The sequence below is a fragment of the Sander vitreus genome, chromosome 19 (assembly GCF_031162955.1).
Source record: "Sander vitreus isolate 19-12246 chromosome 19, sanVit1, whole genome shotgun sequence".
NCBI classification, from domain to species: domain Eukaryota; kingdom Metazoa; phylum Chordata; class Actinopteri; order Perciformes; family Percidae; genus Sander; species Sander vitreus.
The window spans coordinates 5,981,865-5,999,441 of NC_135873.1; the positions used below are offsets into that span (position 1 = coordinate 5,981,865).

General features: G+C 41.3%; 2 protein-coding genes across 3 annotated transcripts; both read left to right on the forward strand.

Moving 5' to 3' along the window:
* The first annotated feature begins 643 nt into the window (after positions 1-643).
* lrp10 (low density lipoprotein receptor-related protein 10) lies at positions 644-9,349 on the forward strand. Of its 2 annotated transcripts, XM_078275783.1 has the most exons (10): positions 644-728; positions 2,004-2,177; positions 2,356-2,388; positions 2,752-2,896; positions 3,416-3,609; positions 4,648-5,222; positions 5,349-5,785; positions 6,790-6,984; positions 7,554-7,683; positions 8,507-9,349. In XM_078275783.1, exons 2-10 carry the CDS (start codon positions 2,129-2,131, stop codon positions 9,146-9,148), a joined length of 2,400 nt encoding a protein of 799 aa, XP_078131909.1. In that variant the 5' UTR covers positions 644-728; positions 2,004-2,128; the 3' UTR covers positions 9,149-9,349. The 2 variants fall into 2 exon arrangements, with proteins under 2 accessions (XP_078131909.1, XP_078131910.1); XM_078275784.1 differs by lacking the exon at positions 2,356-2,388.
* Positions 9,350-12,033: 2,684 nt separating this feature from the next.
* On the forward strand, positions 12,034-17,145 carry cirop (ciliated left-right organizer metallopeptidase). The gene is made up of 14 exons (XM_078276496.1): positions 12,034-12,453; positions 12,541-12,634; positions 12,983-13,034; positions 13,158-13,307; positions 13,434-13,559; positions 13,785-13,869; positions 14,596-14,741; positions 14,821-15,004; positions 15,174-15,243; positions 15,362-15,458; positions 15,735-15,833; positions 15,929-16,057; positions 16,439-16,548; positions 16,634-17,145. The coding sequence occupies exons 1-14, from the start codon at positions 12,042-12,044 to the stop codon at positions 16,830-16,832; spliced, it is 1,953 nt and encodes a 650-aa protein (XP_078132622.1). The 5' UTR covers positions 12,034-12,041; the 3' UTR covers positions 16,833-17,145.
* Positions 17,146-17,577: the final 432 nt, after the last annotated feature.

Genomic DNA, 17,577 nt, shown 5'->3' on the forward strand with positions numbered 1-17,577 from the left:
TTCTTCCAATGCTGAAATGTGGCAGGGTAGAAGTGTAATGTAACTATATTAATCCCGCAAGGGGAAATGACAATGTTTTTGCTCTGTTGTTATTACACACATGCCTGAATTACACACACATGCTCAGTACCTATACATGCACTAATGGAGAGATGTCAGAGTCCCGAGCAGTTGGGGGTTCGGTGCCTTGCTCAAGAGCAACTTGGCAGTGCCCAGGAGGTGAACTGGCACCTCTCCAGCTACCAGTCCACCACCATACTTTGGTCCGTATGGGGACTTGAACCAGTAACCCTCCGGTTTTCAACCCAACTCCCTACTGACTGAGCTACTGCCACCCCAGTAGCATAAAAAATACTGTATAAAAATAAAAATATTGTACTTCAAAATAAATAACACTTGAGAAAATGTACTTAGTTACTCTAGAGCTCTGGAGGTCCCTACCACATTTTATTTCATATTTGTACAAACCGACACTGACACCTTGTGTTAAGAAAGAAACATTTCACACTAACTCCTTTTACACATTAGCCGCCCTATAGGAATACATATATAGGGACATATTAATGTACATTATTGTGATACGATTCAGTGTAAAACGTTTATGTAAACAAAAATTTAAAGTTTTATGAATGGAACAAACTAAACAATTAAGCCCCGCCCCTCTTGTCATGAGCTAACATGTACGGAAGTAGATCAGAACTTATCAACAAGAAAGGCCGACAGATATGGTAACGTACTTGGTTCCAGCCCTTTTTTAAATCATTTTATTAGGTTGTTACCTTTTCTGACCTACATGTTGTGATTTATTTAGGTACTTAAAGCATCCGTGTTCTGCTTGGAAACATGTTCTTGTTGTGTCGCCTCCTAGAAAAAGCGTCTAAACGAAGACAGAAGTCAGTTAGCAGTTAGCTCGCCTGGAAGCTAACGTTAGCTATTAAAGCTGGCGAGCAGCTGCCCCCTCCTTCTCCTTCAAACCGAAACTATCCCGTAACGTTATCTCAGGACATTATCTTAACTTGTAGGGGACTCAATTGTGTATTTATTGACAAGTACTCGATATCCTAATAGTTTTACTTTAATGGGAATAATAGAAATACTTTGAAACTATTTGTGTGGCGAGGATTTCGTCTCTGAAATGCTAGCGTTCAGGCGTCATTGTTGAGAAGATTATGGGAAGGAAGGAAGTGTGTGTGTGTGTGTGTGTGTGTGTGTGTGTGTGTGTGTGTGTGTGTGTGTGTGTGTGTGTGTGTGTGTGTGTGTGTGAGTAAACGGTGTTCAAGATCAAAATAACGTCAAGAGGCATGTATTGTTTTCCTGCCCGGATATATAACAGTTATTAATATGACTGTATATATCAATGCTCACTCACTTTTTGTGGCCAGATCTATTGCCCTTGAGTAAAATAGTTTCGACTCAATCAATCAGATAAATATATCTTTAGAATGTTTAAAGTAGGAGCACTTAGGCTGAAACCAAGTGCCACAAAAATAGGAAGATTACAAAATCAATAAACAGTCAAGGTAATTGTATTTAAATAGGATAAGAACACTTACACTGGGGTCTTTATAATCGACATTAGCAACTGCAAAGTAAGTTATTTTCATTATTGGTACATTTTCTGCTTATTCTCTAATAGTTTGGTCCACAAAAATAGTAGAAATTGCCTTGCAAGACATGCAGGAAATCCTCACAGGTCAGACTCAAACCCTAGACCTCTGCGTTGAGGCATAAACCTTTAAATATATGTGCGCCTGCTCTACCCACTGAGCCAACCCGGCCAACTAAGCTTTTTGTTGTTGTTGAAATGACTACTTAAATTATCATAATGTTGACAATTGATTTTCTACCAATCAATGAATCAACTTAATGCTTAAGCCCTTATCATGTTTTAGCTGGCTTATTTGTTGCCACAGCAGTAGAGTAATAACATTATGAGGCTTTTTTTATGGTTGACAACCAAATTAACACGCTTCTCGTTCATCTTCTCTTCTTTCACTTTACAGATGAAGTCTTCCTGAACAAGCCTCCAAAAATGGCGCTTCTCTGACATTTTTTTTTTTTTTTTACCCTTTTAAAGTCTTCAGTTTTTATATAGTTTCCAACATTTTAGCAGAGAAGCATTACCACAATGACCGTCACTTACAACCTCTGTGCCCTCCTGGTTTTCACCATAACAGGTGAGTGAATACACACTGTTCAGTGTGTTTGACTGTGTATCTATCTCAGGTGCCTACTTTAAATGTCTATCAAGCAAATGCCATGTTTGCACTTCATTCACACAACATTTATGATCGGACAGCCATGGTGATTAAACACCTGCTTAACTCATTCTGTTTTCGCTCAATTTATCTGCAGCATGCAGCCGTTTTAAGCCTGCCCTCTGCGCTGGTAAGGAGACAAACTCGTCAGCACTTTATCTCATGTTGTGACCAAGAAGAGGTTTTCAATGTCACATTCTGGTTAAATACTTCTCTCTAACCTAGCATGAGCAGATCATATTGAACAGTACTTCTTTATTGTTATTGTTCCACACATCTTCTCCAAGCACTTATTTTAAACTGTAGTGTTATAACATTAAGCTGAATTGGTGTAGTGAAATTAAGGTTTAAGCAAAAATAGTCATGTTGCTGACATTTTCTTCAACACCTCATAGGTTTAACGCCATACGCCAACACTTTAAGCTTCAAAAAGAAGAACAGTGAAAAAAATGGGGCTTCTTAACCTTTGCTCTTCTGTCTTGCTGTCCCTCAGCCCGCTGTGGGCATTCCCTCCAAGTCTTGGACAGTAAAGTGGGAGAGATCACGAGTTCTGCTTACCACAGCTGGTCCTACCGCTTCGGCTCTACCTATGACTGCTGGATCATCGAGGGTTCGGAAGGAGAACCTATCGTTCTCAGGTAAAGGCACTGAGGGAATTTAAAATACCAGATACAATTATTTACTGTAAATCAGATGTCATCTGTGATAATGATACACTCGATTGAACTGAATTCACACAATGATATGTGCTGTGCAAAGTATTGAATGTCTTTACTACATAGAAAATATTAGGGACCCTGATCTTGCCCGATCATGTTCTGTGGTCGGGATGGAATGTTATGAATGTTCTAGGAGTGGGCGGTATTAATAAAAACCAATTGAGAAGATGTTTGTGGCTAATCCAGCAAAATAAATATCTGACAGATGAAGATAGTTGATTACATTTAATACCAAAATCATGTAAACATCCAATATTGCCATTCGATGATTTGCAGCATGTGCTAATACACCTAGCGATTAAAGGAATAACTAGCGTTGTGTGGCGAATGCCGATCGTATTTTGTCTTACTTGTTTTGTTGCAGAAATGCTGCCTCTTCACTGGTATTTTTATGTAAGAAAGGTTGTTCACTAATTCTACTCTAAATCCTTTTCTTAGCTTTTCCCAGTTTTCAGTACGGTGTAGGAAGGAATGGGTGTCTATAAAATCATCAGCTGGCGGCGAGCCGCTTGTCCTTTGTGGCTCCAAGTTGCCGCAACCAATGGAGTTCCCAGGGGGAAATATTACAGTGATGCACCACTTCCTTCCGCATCTGTTCCCTGTGTCGTCTTTTCTGTTGAACTACGCCAGAGGTATGATAGCATGGTGTTTTTTTCTTTCTTAGCATCTTTTGTTTAAACATTTGTGCTGTCTTCATCAGTGTTAATTTTGACAGCAAATTCTGATTTAGTCTTAGTCTTTTGAATAACACACCATTTAGTTTAAGTCTTATTTCATAAGAGTCTTAGTCTAGTTTTAGTAGACCAAATATTAGCAGATTATAGTCGACTAAATCTACAGTGGACTTAGTTGACTAAATGTTTCTCCATCAGTCTGTTATGGAATGGTATTAAGGTTTGAATATGCAATACAGACACAGATTTAACGGTCCGTCCTAGACCTAGCTCTGACATTTCTGTTATTCATGAGACATGTCATTGCCCTCGGACCGGGTGCACTGCAAAACGTTAGCGTGTTGCTAACAAGCGACGTCAACTGAAATCAGCCAAAGCTGTGTAACTAAGACTGTGCAACTAAGTATAATGTAAACAACCTTACTGTTGTGAAAACGTCCTCAAAACTGTGCAAAGTTCTGCAAACTCGTCCTCCTGTGTAACTGCTGCTGCGTTTGTTTAGCTGTTGCGCCTGCATTTGCAGCGGCTTTTTAAAATGGAACTGCTGCTTCCGCATAAATCAACCTACCCTCAAAGATTCGCTCTGATTGGATTTCTTCCCAACTTGTTCCACAAAAAAGAGTGGTTCTGATTGGATCTCTTCTCCATTCGTCCCTCCCTAACATTTTTGTCTCATTTTTATTTGTTGACTAAAGTGTCTGTTATATTTCGTCACAGTCTTCGTCATCATATCTGACTTTTTATTTAGTTTTCGTCCGTGAAAAAGGTTCGTTGACGAATATTTTCCATCATAGTCTTCGTCAACGAAATTAACACTGGTCTTCATCTACCTTGTCAAGGAAAGAATCAAGGTGTATCACATAGAAATATTGTAGTTTTGGAAATAAGTACAACAGTATTAAATATGGCTTTGCATTTTTGTTACAAGTTCCAGTTCTTGTCAAAATCTAATTCCTCTCTTCATATCTTTTATCCCTTCTGTTTCTACACGTCCAGACTCTGGTGAATGTCCAGTAACATCCTTTGAGTGTCTGGGGGGTCGCTGCCTTCCTCTCTCTTGGCGCTGTAATGGCCAGGTGGAGTGTCTCGGGGAAGGTGCTGGCCTCGGCACAGATGAACAGGGCTGTGATGCAGAAGAGGAGACCACAGAACCCCCGAAGTACGGCAGCACGCAGGCATGGGAGGAGGCCAAAGCAGAGACCTATACAAAGAAGAATCCATATTGGGACCCAGATAGACATTATGTTGCAGATTCTGAGTCTGATGTGTGGGCGCTGCTGAAGGAGAGGGAGAAGGAGGAGGCCCAGGTGGACCGAGAGCAGCCTCAGACTCGCAGGGAGCTCGTTGTGACGCCCACTCCCATTGAGTGGCCCTGCGGAGGGCTCCTCCAGACCTTCTATGGGACCTTCTCCCCTCCAGCCATCCGGGGCCCCGCACTGTTCTGTGTCTGGACTCTGGACCCTCAGGACTCAAGGCCACTGAGGCTAGACCTGCAGCAGCTGGTGCTGGGACCCGGGGATAGACTCACTGTGTACAACAGAGAGCAAGGCAAAGGAGAAGTTATTAAAATTGTGAGTTTCTTTAACTAAGATAATGTATTCAAACATTTATTTGTTTAGTCTACATAATAACTCTTTTTAAAAACATTGTTAAAAGAGCTTTTGGTAACATGATGTGCCTTTTCTACATCTTGACAGATCACCAGCGTCTCTAATTACAAATCAGTCCAAGTTGAATCCCATACTGGCCTGCTGTCAATGACATACAAGACTCTTCCTGGTTCGGAGGGGAGTGGCTTTAACGCAACGTTCCATGTCGGGACCTACTGCCCCCCTTGGGAGGGCCGGTGTGGAGGAGCAGCGGGAGGCTGCTTTACCCAGGAGCAACGCTGCGACGGGAAATGGGATTGTCCCGAAACAGGGAAGGACGAGGAGGGTTGCAGGGGCTGCAGTCCGAACCAGTTTGCCTGCGGAGTGGCAGGGCAGAAAGCGGTGGCATCCAGTCACTTTGCTGGCAGACCGGTGTGCTACCCAGTGACAGAGAGATGCAACTACCAGCTGTATTGTGCCGATGGCAGCGACGAGAGGGACTGCACCATGTGTCAGCCAGGGACCTTTCATTGTGACAGCGACAGGTTAGTGTGTGTGAGAGACTGAAATCCTTTTATATCTCTCTGGCTCAGACAGGACAGCTGTCTCATTTTTGTTCTTTTCTTGACCTTGGGAACAGCAGTTGACAAAACAATCTCACCTCAAGATCCATTAGAAGCTGTTCTAGAGCTTTGGATCGTCTTCAGATCGAGTTTGTGGTTTGAAAGTTCAAAAACAAGTGAGCAAAGACTTCTCATCCAATTCAGCTTAAAAGTTAATGATTGAGGCTTAATGTTGGAAGCAGCAGCTGATGAAGCAATCTCTCTCGTCAAGGTCCATTTAGTGGCTGTTCAGCTGGTCTCGTTTTGTTTTTATATAGATTGTTTTGCCAAATGAGCTTAAATGATTTGTGTCTGGTGGTCAGGTTAGTTAAGTATCAGTGCTAGGTGTGTCTTGGTTATAACGCAAGTATGTGAGTCAGAGGGTGTGGGCAGAAATGTGACCATACGAGTGTCGGATGGCTTAAATTCTGTGTATTTTGTGGGTTAAGGTTTGTGTTGAATTTAGTAAAATGAACATTATCTTGGGGTGTTATGATTTAAAAAAAAAACAAAAAAAACCCTGTGCACTTCACCGCATATTCAGCTTGAAGTGTTGCAGTTCTTCCAAAAATAAGCACTGACAATATACCTTATCATTCAATTTTCAGTTGGATTCAGCATAATAAATGTATAACTATAAACTTAGGAACTTTTATACGACCCATTTAAAGCAAATATAACACAAAAAGCAGAACTTTACTATATAATATAAACTATTAGAGACACCATCTCCCTTCAAGAGCCACAACACTGCAATGATAAACAATATTTGAATAAAATCCAACGTTTGATTTACTCCATCTGCGTTTAGGCTGGTTTACAATGATGTGGTTTATTATAATGCTTCATAACGCACGCCTCAGAATGCAACTTCATGTGAAACTGAATCTCTCACTTGAGTTATTCCTGGACACTAACACACAAGCGGCCCATTGTCCCGTCTGCAGGTGTGTGTTTGAGAGCTGGCGCTGTGACGGCCAGGTGGACTGTAAGGACGGAACAGACGAGCTCAACTGCACGGTCATCCTTCCCCGCAAGGTTATCACCGCGGCAACAGTGGGCAGCCTCGTCTGTGGGCTTCTGCTAGTTATTGCCATGGGCTGCACCTGTAAACTGTACTCGCTCAGGACCAGGGAGTACAGGTAACTGTTTTGGCGTCCAGCTATGCTGTAACGTATTTGTTGATTTTAGCAATTATCAAACTTTTTGCTTTCCAGGCTTTTGGAATATCATTTTGCTCCTTTGGAGCAGCATAGTAGGGATTTCTTGTGACGTACACGTACCAGAATATCTCACAACAACACAGCCAGTACAGTCCATACTCTTTATTTGTAAACGGTCAGCTTCCCACCTGCAATTTGTCCCAGCCAAAGTAGGTTATGTTGTGTGTTCTCTTCTGAAAACTAAACATTTTAACTAAGTACAGCAACTTTATGAAGTGAAAACTATCCTATAACAAAAAACAATGTGTGGTGTGAGATGTTGGTGTAATGTAAAAGGTAGATATAAAAGACAAATAAATGTATCATATGACTGTATTCTGTATATACATCTTTCAAGGGCTTCTCAACAAAAACCAACATGTGCTGACAGTTGAAAGCAAAGTGTGTGTGTGTGTGTGTGTGTGTGTGTGTGTGTGTGTGTGTGTGTGTGTATGTGTGTGTATGTGAATGTGTGAATGCATCTTAATTTGTCTGTCTGTGTCTGGAAGCTTGTTTGCGCCAATCAGCCGCCAGGAAGCAGAGCTGATCCAGCAGCAGGCTCCTCCCTCCTACGGTCAGCTGATTGCACAGGGTATCATCCCCCCAGTGGAGGACTTCCCCACAGAAAACCCTAATGAGGTGAGAGGAAAGAGCACCACACAAACGCACATGCACAGTGTTGAAGTGTTGTTTTCTTACTGGTCCAGCTGATACTTTTAGAGCTCCTGATGTGGTCTAGACTAGCGCAACCTGTCAAGTGCTACAGCTTGCAACATTTTGGGCATATTCTTTTCACATTGGCTCCTAGTTTTTATATATTTCTAAGAAATTATTTCCTGATACAAATACAATTTGTCTCATCTTTAACCTCAGTGTCCCGTTTTTAACCCTGGCGCAGGACACTGACACAGACTTATTTAGTGGCACCTAACAGTACCATAAAAATCCTACTGTTGTGGGATTCAAACGCTTAACTTGAATTTAAAGTTTGAGAGAGGGTGTGAGTGTTAAAACCCCATGTCTCATCCCTCCAGACTTCAGCCACACAGAGCACACTGTAATCTAGTAGCCCTGGTTTTAGCTCTCTTTAAGACATGCCCTCCACTTTAGCATCCATATTAATCCCCAGCAGGCTGTGGGCTGAAGTTGGAAGAGTGTTAAGATAGAGCTAATGTGCTGTTACCATTCAGGTTCACACTGAGGTGCTTTATTATTAGTTGGTGAGGACAGCTGAGGTAGTGGAGGCGGAGGAATTAAGTGCATAAAACAAAGCCAGCTCTGATGGGATTTGGCCAAGCTATCTACTTGTTTTCTAAACTTGGATAAAAGACTTGTGAATACCATGTTTGGTATTTCAAATGATCGTATACCATTTTAAGGATATAGAGCAAGAGTTGTAGAAGGTTTTTAAACTGATTTTGCTCTTTTCCACTCCATTTCTTCACACCTTCCCCCTTGTCAGACCTCGTCACTTTCTCTGAGGGGAATTCTCCAGCTCCTCCGTCAGGACGCTGCCACCTCCCCACACCGCAGACGCAGGCCTCGATTCATCCGGCGGGCTGTTCGCCGCATGAGGAGGTGGGGTCTAATTCCCAGACCTCCGTCCAGGCCGAGTCAGGCGTCCAGCTCCAGCCAACAGCAGTCAGACGCCGCTCCCTCGGGCCAGGAACCAGCTCACTCCACTCCCACCAACTCCTCGTCGGCTGTGGAGGCGGTCAACCAGCCGGTGCGTCAGAAACTTGGCTTGTTGGCGCAGTCAGAGCAGCAGCAGCAGCAAGAAGCACCGCCTTCTCTACTGCCGGTGCCACTGCCGCCTGCCGCTTCCCCACCTCCACCTCCATACGCTCCCCCAGCTCCAAGCCCCGTCTCTCCCCACACTCCTCCTGTCCCTGTCCCCCCGAGCAGCCCCTCTCTGGCCTCCATCTTCCACACGCTGGGCCTGAGTATCTCCCTCTTCAGAGCCTCGCCCTCTTCTTCCTCCACCAACTCCATGCCCCTCTCCACCTCTCCTTCTTTCTCATCCTCCTCTTCAGATGACGAGGTACTGCTTATCCCCCTGTCTGAAGATACCACTTCAGAGGATGACGTGCCCATGCTCACCTGAATGGCTTCCTCACCAACACAGTATCCCACACCCTTCCTTTATCTCCTTTACTCACAACTGAAACCCAGTCTTTCCACATTTGTTTGAACTTAAGCACAGGAGTGGCCCACAGCGAGACTCACCCGCACTGTGCAAGTCTGGTGCCTTTTGAAATTGCTTTGAGTGGGATATGTTGACATATGGAATTAAATGTTTGACCTTTTTAAAGACCACCTTAAGAAAGTTTAAGTTTTAGACGAAAAACATGGCTGTTGTATGTTTGACACTAGGTGTAGGTGAGTATTGGATGTACACTTACCTAATGCTAGGCTGCACATCGAAGGTAAACTTTTGCACAGAAGAATCTTCCCTATCCAGAAACTGAGGCTAAATAATTAGAGTTTTTAGATAACTTGATGGAAAATATTGTATTGAATGACTGCAACTCTGTGTATGCATTTGCATTTTAGTCTTATATTGACAGTGGAGTTTGTTTGCAGATGTGGATTATCTCCACATACTTCTGCCACTTGCATCCAGTCTCGAGCCAGTTATATTATCCGTGATAATTATATCACAGATCATTTTAAAAAGAAACCTATTTTCCCCTATTTAAGTGCCTTTTGAGGAGTTTCCCGTAGATGGTTCCTGAAACACACACTGCACACCAAAACACACAGAGGCACATGTTTTCGCACATCATAGCACGCATCGACACATTTGTAGCTTTATTAAAGGTGAAAGAAACGCATGTACTCTGCAAGCTGGCAATAACTTATTGGGATCCCTATTTTAGTGCACACTGGTTGCAACATTACTGTGTGTTTTGAGTACACACTTGTGTACATTTCTCAAGTGAATGTATGTAATCTACAAAAGCAAATGTGTCAAAAGACAATCTCTTTGGTGCCTGATTTTAGGATGTGTGTCTGTGTAGTGTGCACGGGAAGATGAGGCGCCCTAGTGATGAAAGGGGCCCTAAATTCACAAAATAACCTCAACTTGAATCTTCAACCGTTGAGGTGAATCAATCGTATTCTGCTACGTTTTGACACAACAGACTTGTGGTGTGCCATTTGTATTATTGTACATTTGATGGTGTTTTTATTTCTTTTTCTTTTCTCTTCAGTTGTTCAGTTTTGCTTTGTTGAATGTATTAGGGTCAATGTGGAGTAGACAGAAGTTAGAAATTTGCAATGTAATGAGGTAAATAAGAGAGAAAGTGATTTTATGGTTTATTAGGGTCAACTTCACTGTATATAAGTAAACATGTGGCTGAGATTAAACAATTTGCACTTTTAGGTGTTGGGTATTCTGTTTTATGTGTGTGTGTGTGTGTGTTAGGGGTGAGGTGAACGAAACCACCTGACACCTCAGTAACAGAGATGACCGAGTCGTTGCATTGTGCTTTGTATTCAAAAGTATTATGGAGATTCACAGAGTCCCGAGAGAGCTCTTCAGTGGTTGTTCTCAAAGAGAGGCAGAAGTTCAGATCATCACTCCGGTGTGCAGAATAAAAGGCGAATGCAGAGAAAATGAAGCTGTTTGCCATTGAGCAACAAGACTACGTGGTCATGGCAAGGTAATTATAATGAATACTTCTGACTTCTTGATTAATGTTTCAGGAAAGAGATTGTTGGAGCTGACATCCGGTTTATATTTAACAGCTGCGCCGCAGACGCATGGGCTTATTCCTCAGAAAGCCATTTAAAGTTTTAACTCGCAGGCCAAAATCTGCACATTATAACCTTTTGGATTGGACAACAATGGAAAACGTAATGTTTTTTATATTTGTGTAGAATTCAGGCATCCTACTTTGAGGTATGTATGTATGTAATTAGACATAACTGTACCATTTTGACTAGTGCTTAAAAATGTGATATACAATAGGCCTAGGCCAGGGGTCTTCAATGTTTTTTAAGCCAAGTACCCTTTAACTGAGAGAGAGCTGGAGCAGGGACCCCCTACTACATATATTGTATACAATGAAGTTGGATATTAAACTGGGCCTACAATAACGTGTAGGGCGGCCTTAAGCCTTTATACATACCTTTTTAGTATATAGAATACTAAGCTATCAAAATAATTTTTGGCACGATTTTATAAATATTTTAATTCTCAACATAAATGTGGCACAGTGAATCCTTACAGTGATTAACTGTATCTGTGGATGGCTACCTTAGTGCCAGTGTTACCTATAGGCAAGTAAGCCCATCATCAGTGGGGATTTATATTTGCTGATAATATGTTGGATTCATGTAAAGACTTAATAATTTGGAGCCCCCCCTGCAGTGACTCTGAGGACCCCCTAGGGGTCCTGGACCCCCTGTTGAAGATCTCTGGCCTAGGCTGTTAAATCAGTTAGCTAAACAGACCGATGTTCTGTGCCTTTGGTGTTGGCACTTACCTCTTGATTTATGTTAAGGGACAAATAAAAGTAGCATTTTACATGTTCTGCATTTAGTTTCATGTTGAGTTGGGAAAAGTCATCTTTGCATTAATGGTTTACCATTACTCACAAGACATAAGCAGAGTTTTGGCCAAAATTTTAGAAATACTGAGGTTGTGACTGTGAGTTCAGGTTCCCCCAAAGTCATATTTATATTATGAGTTTTATTTGTCAACTTGAAGGTCTAAATGCTTTCTCCACACTACTGGTATACAGTTCTTCCAGGTCACTAAACCCCCATTCCCAGAATAAAAAACACACATGACGTGACCTCATTGTCCTCAGCATTTCTACTATCTATCCAAATAGGCTACTTTACAAAATAAAATACATTTATTTATGACCACAAAGGATGAAGTTGCTTTGATTGAATATATTATGCAGCTTAGCAAAGCTCCTTAACCAAAATGTCTAACAACAACTCATCATCCTTGTGTGACCCTAAAATAGGTCTCAGCTATAATTATGGTTATACCTCCATCCCAGAGACTCTGGGTGGGAATGTTGGTAATGGTGGTGGTTGAGCTCCCTGGAGCCCTGCAGAAGTGCATCTTTGACGAGGTTCAGGCTCAGGCCAGGGTGGTCCGAGCTGCACCCATCCACCCAGACAGCCCACCCAACGAGCCCAGACTTAGAGCCCAGGCCGGAACCTCTGGCCAACAAACCAATCATCCAGGACAGAGGGCATCAGCTCTGCGTGGCCAGACACAGAGGAGAAGCCTGAGAAAGATGGCCCTGCCCACTACTGCCTCTCCAAAGCCAATCAGGATCCGGACTTGGATTCCGACAGAGAGCAACGACCTATCGGAGGCTGAGAAAGAGAGGCTGGAAGCAGCGGTGGAGGAGGCTGTGAGGATGCTGTCTTCTTTACTATCAGGTCACACACACACACACACACACACACACACACACACACACACACACACACACGGCTAACCTGTACTATCATGAACTGTTCCCATAGTGAACAGAGTATCGGGTCTGTTGCTGCTCAGCAGAGACATCAATAAATACTGCAAGTTTATCTGGAGGAATTCAAGTTCTGCTAACTACAACAGGTGTGTACACAGTTTGTATGTTTGGCCAGATGTGAATCTGCTCTATCTTTAAGATTATCTTCTTTACAAAGATTTGAGATTTAGTTTCATGATGATACAGTTTATCCAAATGAACTGAAATTCTTTTTTACAAATCAGTTATACAACTTTCTTAGATTATAGAAAATCATGTAAACAACATGAAAATCACCAGAATCAAAGGAAATGAGGTAAAGTGAATATCAGCACTAAATGTTTTGTGTATGTATTTGATCACCCATATTCCCCCCTTTCACTAGGCACTTTTAAATAAAGGAGACATGAATGAATGAAACATGAATTTAAAAAGCTACAGTTTTCTTCATTCAGGTGTGGTCGAGCCAACAACAATTACAGAACTGAGACCTGTCTGGATGTGACGGCAAGTATCAGTCTAAATCATTTTTTTTACTGTATTCCTGTGGTAAATTTATACAGTATGTACCTGTACTTAAAATCCAGTACCAAATATGTCAAGCATTGTTTGCTGTCCGGTTCTCGACAGATCCCAGACGATCATTTGGCTGGATGTGATATTTACAAAGAGGCTGATTCACCTCGCAGGACTGAGCTCCGTCCTGAAGGGGCTGGACTCCCCGACACCGACTTCCTGCTGTACCTCCACACGCAGGCCACTGACAAGTGCAGAGCAGAGGTGAAGAAGACCCTCTGAAAACATTCACATCTTTTATATTCAAACATATCTAAGAAGTGTTGTATGTTAAATAGTTTCACTGCTGTTACTTTCCTTATACTACCCTCTATGTCCTCTTTACCTCAGCCTAATGTGTTGGCCTACGCTGTCCACTGTCAGACGGACACTCATGGACGACCTGTGGCCGGGGTGGTCGTCATCTGCAGGGACAGTCTGAAAGGAGCCACATACAGCCACCAGGCTATTGTACAGGTACAATTAATAATATTTCTGGCTTATTTTTTTTTACATGCAGTTTTATATAATGTTGTCTGTTTAAAATGTGTCTTACAAATGACACAGATGACCCCAAATAAAACAAATAATGGCACTGTGGGAATATAGGAAGTGTTGTCTCTGACAAGCAGCTGCAGGATGAAAAAGATTTTTTTTTTTAAAAAAGGTCATATTGAGGGTGTGTGCTCTTCTATTTTCCAGACTATCATCCATGAGCTGTTTCATGCACTTGGTTTCTCTAGAGAGCTCTTCCACACCTGGAGAGACTGTTCATCCAATTCTCAAGGTTTTTAAACACATTTTGATATTTCTGTCACTGTTTCAAACTTTTACTACTGTATGTGGTATTGCATTATATGGTAGCGTGTAATTGGCTCATTTGTCATGTTGTTGTAAAAAAAATGTAAAATGATTCTGGGACGAATGGGATGAATCTACTTGTGGCTTGTGTGTTTATTATGGTTAAAAAAACAATGACAGTGATAACCTAAAAACCCAATTTACTTAAACGCATTTGTCATGTCAAATCACTTTTATTTATATAGCCCAATATCACACATCACAAGTTTGGCTTAAGAGGCTTTACATTTTGCACAGCATAAAACCCTGGCATTCAATTTTAACTTACTTTTATTGTACTTTTATACTTTGAGATCAAGAATCTCTTTTGCAACAGTGGAAGGCCTGGATAAGAAAACAAAAGTAAGAGAGACAAAAACATTGCAAATAGAAAACAAGTTACAGTATACAGATGTCATTTAAGATTAAATATAGATTAAACATTACAGTCCAACAATTAAATACAATCTGGGAAATAAAAGTAGAAAAAAAGAAATCCACAACAATAAAAAAGAGAGAAATAAACACAAAAAACAGATGATGCATCTTAGCCAAATCCTATGTAATATCTTGACTAAAATAAGGATGCATTGAGTCTACTACACATTAAAGATCATATGCACTGGTTAGAAAATGGTTCTTCTAATGTGTTGTTCTATGAGTTGTTCTGCAGTGGGTGCTGGCTGTTCTCCTCGAGGCAAAGTGAGTCACTCTGATGGATCGGGCCAGATGAGGATTTACACCCCATCCCTCATTTCCGCCTTGCAGAAGCACCTGGCATCCACTGACCCTGAGCTAGGGGGGCCGCTAGAGAACCTGGTACTGAGCACCTCCAACGTAACTCTTTTTCAGATTCATCATGCGCTCTGTTTAAATGTTTTACACTTTCTTTCTTCAGGATGTTGCTCCAGGCAGAGTGTCCTCTCACTGGGAGTCCCGGGTCCTGCAGGGCTCCATCATGGCACCGGTGCTGGGGGACTCAAGCACAGTCCGGATCGACCCGGTCACCTTGGCTGCATTACAGGATACGGGCTGGTACACTGTTGACCTGAACCAGGCGCAGAGTCTAGTCTGGGGAGACGGTGAGGAAAGATGGAGATATTAAATCTAAACACATAAATACATGTCAAATCTGCATGATCATTATCATAAAAGAACAAAGCAATTACAAGAATGTTGACACACACCAGCTACAGTTGCAATTTAATTAAATCAGCCTGATAAGATAAGTTGAATATGTTTTTTTAATAGGTGAAGGAGCTACGTTTGGTTCCCTGTCAACCTGTCGGAACAAGTCTTCATCTTTTTTCTGCACCGGCAGGTAGATTTATAATAACATATTCTACACAACTTATGTCTACTAAGATGGAATGTGGGTCACTTTTTCCTCTTCATCCTACATTTCCAACAGTAATGTTTTCAATATTCTCTCTTCTCAGTGGATTTGGGTGTCATTATCTTCACCTCCACAAGGGGGAGTGCCAGACTGATCAACACCTGGAGGGATGTCGAGTGTATAAACCCCTCAAGAACGGAGTACGTTTTATTACCTCTCACACCAAACAATATATCCTTCAGATTATAGAATCAAAGACATTTCTTTGCATTGACAGAACTCAAAATGGCAAAAATAATATACATTCTTCACATCCTTGCTCTACACTGGACTTTTCAATTTTCCAGTTCTGTAAAGCAGGAATATGGAGTAAATTCTATTTCTTGTGACTTCCATTGTAATATGTGGCACCTTGTTGCCATTGCACATTACGCCACATTTTGAGCTTTTTACTTTTTTCTTCTCTCGTTCTTCAGAGTGAATGCTGGATAGAGAAAAATGGCAGAGACGAAGACTGGAGCGGGGAGATCTTTGGTGTTCATAGCCGTTGCTTCTTCTCCAGCCTGACCAGACAGGTGAGTTTGTGTGTGCATGTATGTGAATAATGCCACCTGTGTATTTCCTTTTGTTTAACATTAAGTTCTTCATTCTCCACTTGTCTTTCTTTTAGAAGCAGACGGAGCTCAGCAGCTCTGTGGAGGGACGTTGTTACAGACACAGGTGTACTGGCCTGAACCGGTACCAAATCCAGGTGTCTGGCTCTGAATGGATGGACTGTCCAGCAGGGGACAATACTCAGGTAACATGACACAACAACTTATGTAACTGCAGTATCAATCAGTAAAGTTTTTGAGAGGTACTGTTCATACATACCACTGAGTGTGAGGTATGTGAAAGTATACCTTCATTTTAGCAAACAAATTACTGGAAGAAAACACAGAATACTCACATAGGGAAAGTAAAGTACTGACTACTAAAATGTGACTTGATGAATGAAATAATACCTTTTAGATAGAGAAGATTCAGTGTGCTTTAAAAACAAGCTCTTTAATCATTTATAACAACTGATGTGACAATGATATACTGATGTTTGAAAATGCTACATGCAGCATCAAACAGATACCCAGTTCTCATTTGAATCATATTATCTATTCTGTCTTTTTCCATTTTTTACCGTCAGATAAAAGGATACCAGGGTTTAGTTCACTGCCCTGACAGGAGGTTATGTGTGTACGCTGACATTACCCCCCCTTCAGACGTTCTCAATACATTTCCTGCTTCTATCTCAAGGCAAGTAGCACTTTAAACACGCAACCCTCTTGATTTATAGTAACCTGTAACTCATACTGACTTTACTTTATTGCTTTTTGGTTAGTGATCCATATGAGACTTTAACTGCAGCCCAGACCTGGAGCTGGTCGCCCCTCAGACTCCCTGCAGAGCTCCCTGCTGCCCCGGTGCTCGGCGTCACTGCTGCTGTGTGTCTTCTGGCTGCAGCCCTGCTGTCTCTCAGGAAATGTTGCTCCAGCAAGGTCCGGATCCACACCGCCCCGGAGGATCACACTGACCTGTAGCAAACACTACCTTTTAAAACTTCAATACAAACTTTCACTGTTAAAGAATCTTTGATTTTGATGGCTTGTTTTTTTCAGGCTAAATGATCATTTTAATGTGAAAGAGAAATAAATCATACAAAAAAATGGTAGATTTTATTTACAATTTAGCAAAGTCATGAACATTATTGGTGGACAATCAATAATCAAATGTAAAGTAAGTATAAACCAACTATAATCTAATGTAATCGAAATATAAACCAACATTATTATTTGAATAATAGCTGTATTTTTAGTTAGTTTAATATTTTCTTTGTCAACTACATTTTGCCAGCTAAATGTAGTTGCAATTAGCTGAAAGGAAAACTGTAATTGCAAATACTTTGTTGGGGTATAATAGTAACAACTTTGTAAATGTCAATAAAAAGAAAATATTTTAAGGGTAATAATAAGGTTTCTAAATAGTGTCTGAAATCTAAATGACCTTTTTTCAAAAAGATTTTTCATTTTGTAGATATAGCACTTATTAGTAACAGTATCAGTTGCCCAATACATGTGCTTGATTGATTAATTGACATTTCACAGTCCAAAACATCAGACCTTCTTTTTATGTACAATTTTAAAGTCAGCCAGAAGGTGGCAGAGTAGGTCCACAATTAAAAAATATGTTCCTGGTCTATTGGAGTCATAGCATTACAGTATTCCAATAAGATATTAAAAAACAGTTTACAGGGTAATATAATATTAATACCTTTAAACATATATT

Coding starts and splice junctions, on each gene's coding strand:
- lrp10 (XM_078275783.1), top strand. CDS start 2,129: ATGACCGTCACTTACAACCTCTGTGCCCTCCTGGTTTTCACCATAACA. Junction 2,389..2,751: donor TAAGCCTGCCCTCTGCGCTG/GTAAGGAGACAA, acceptor GCTGTCCCTCAG/CCCGCTGTGGGCATTCCCTC. Junction 2,897..3,415: donor GGAGAACCTATCGTTCTCAG/GTAAAGGCACTG, acceptor TCCTTTTCTTAG/CTTTTCCCAGTTTTCAGTAC.
- cirop (XM_078276496.1), top strand. CDS start 12,042: ATGGTTATACCTCCATCCCAGAGACTCTGGGTGGGAATGTTGGTAATG. Junction 12,635..12,982: donor AGTTCTGCTAACTACAACAG/GTGTGTACACAG, acceptor TTCTTCATTCAG/GTGTGGTCGAGCCAACAACA. Junction 16,549..16,633: donor TTTCCTGCTTCTATCTCAAG/GCAAGTAGCACT, acceptor CTTTTTGGTTAG/TGATCCATATGAGACTTTAA.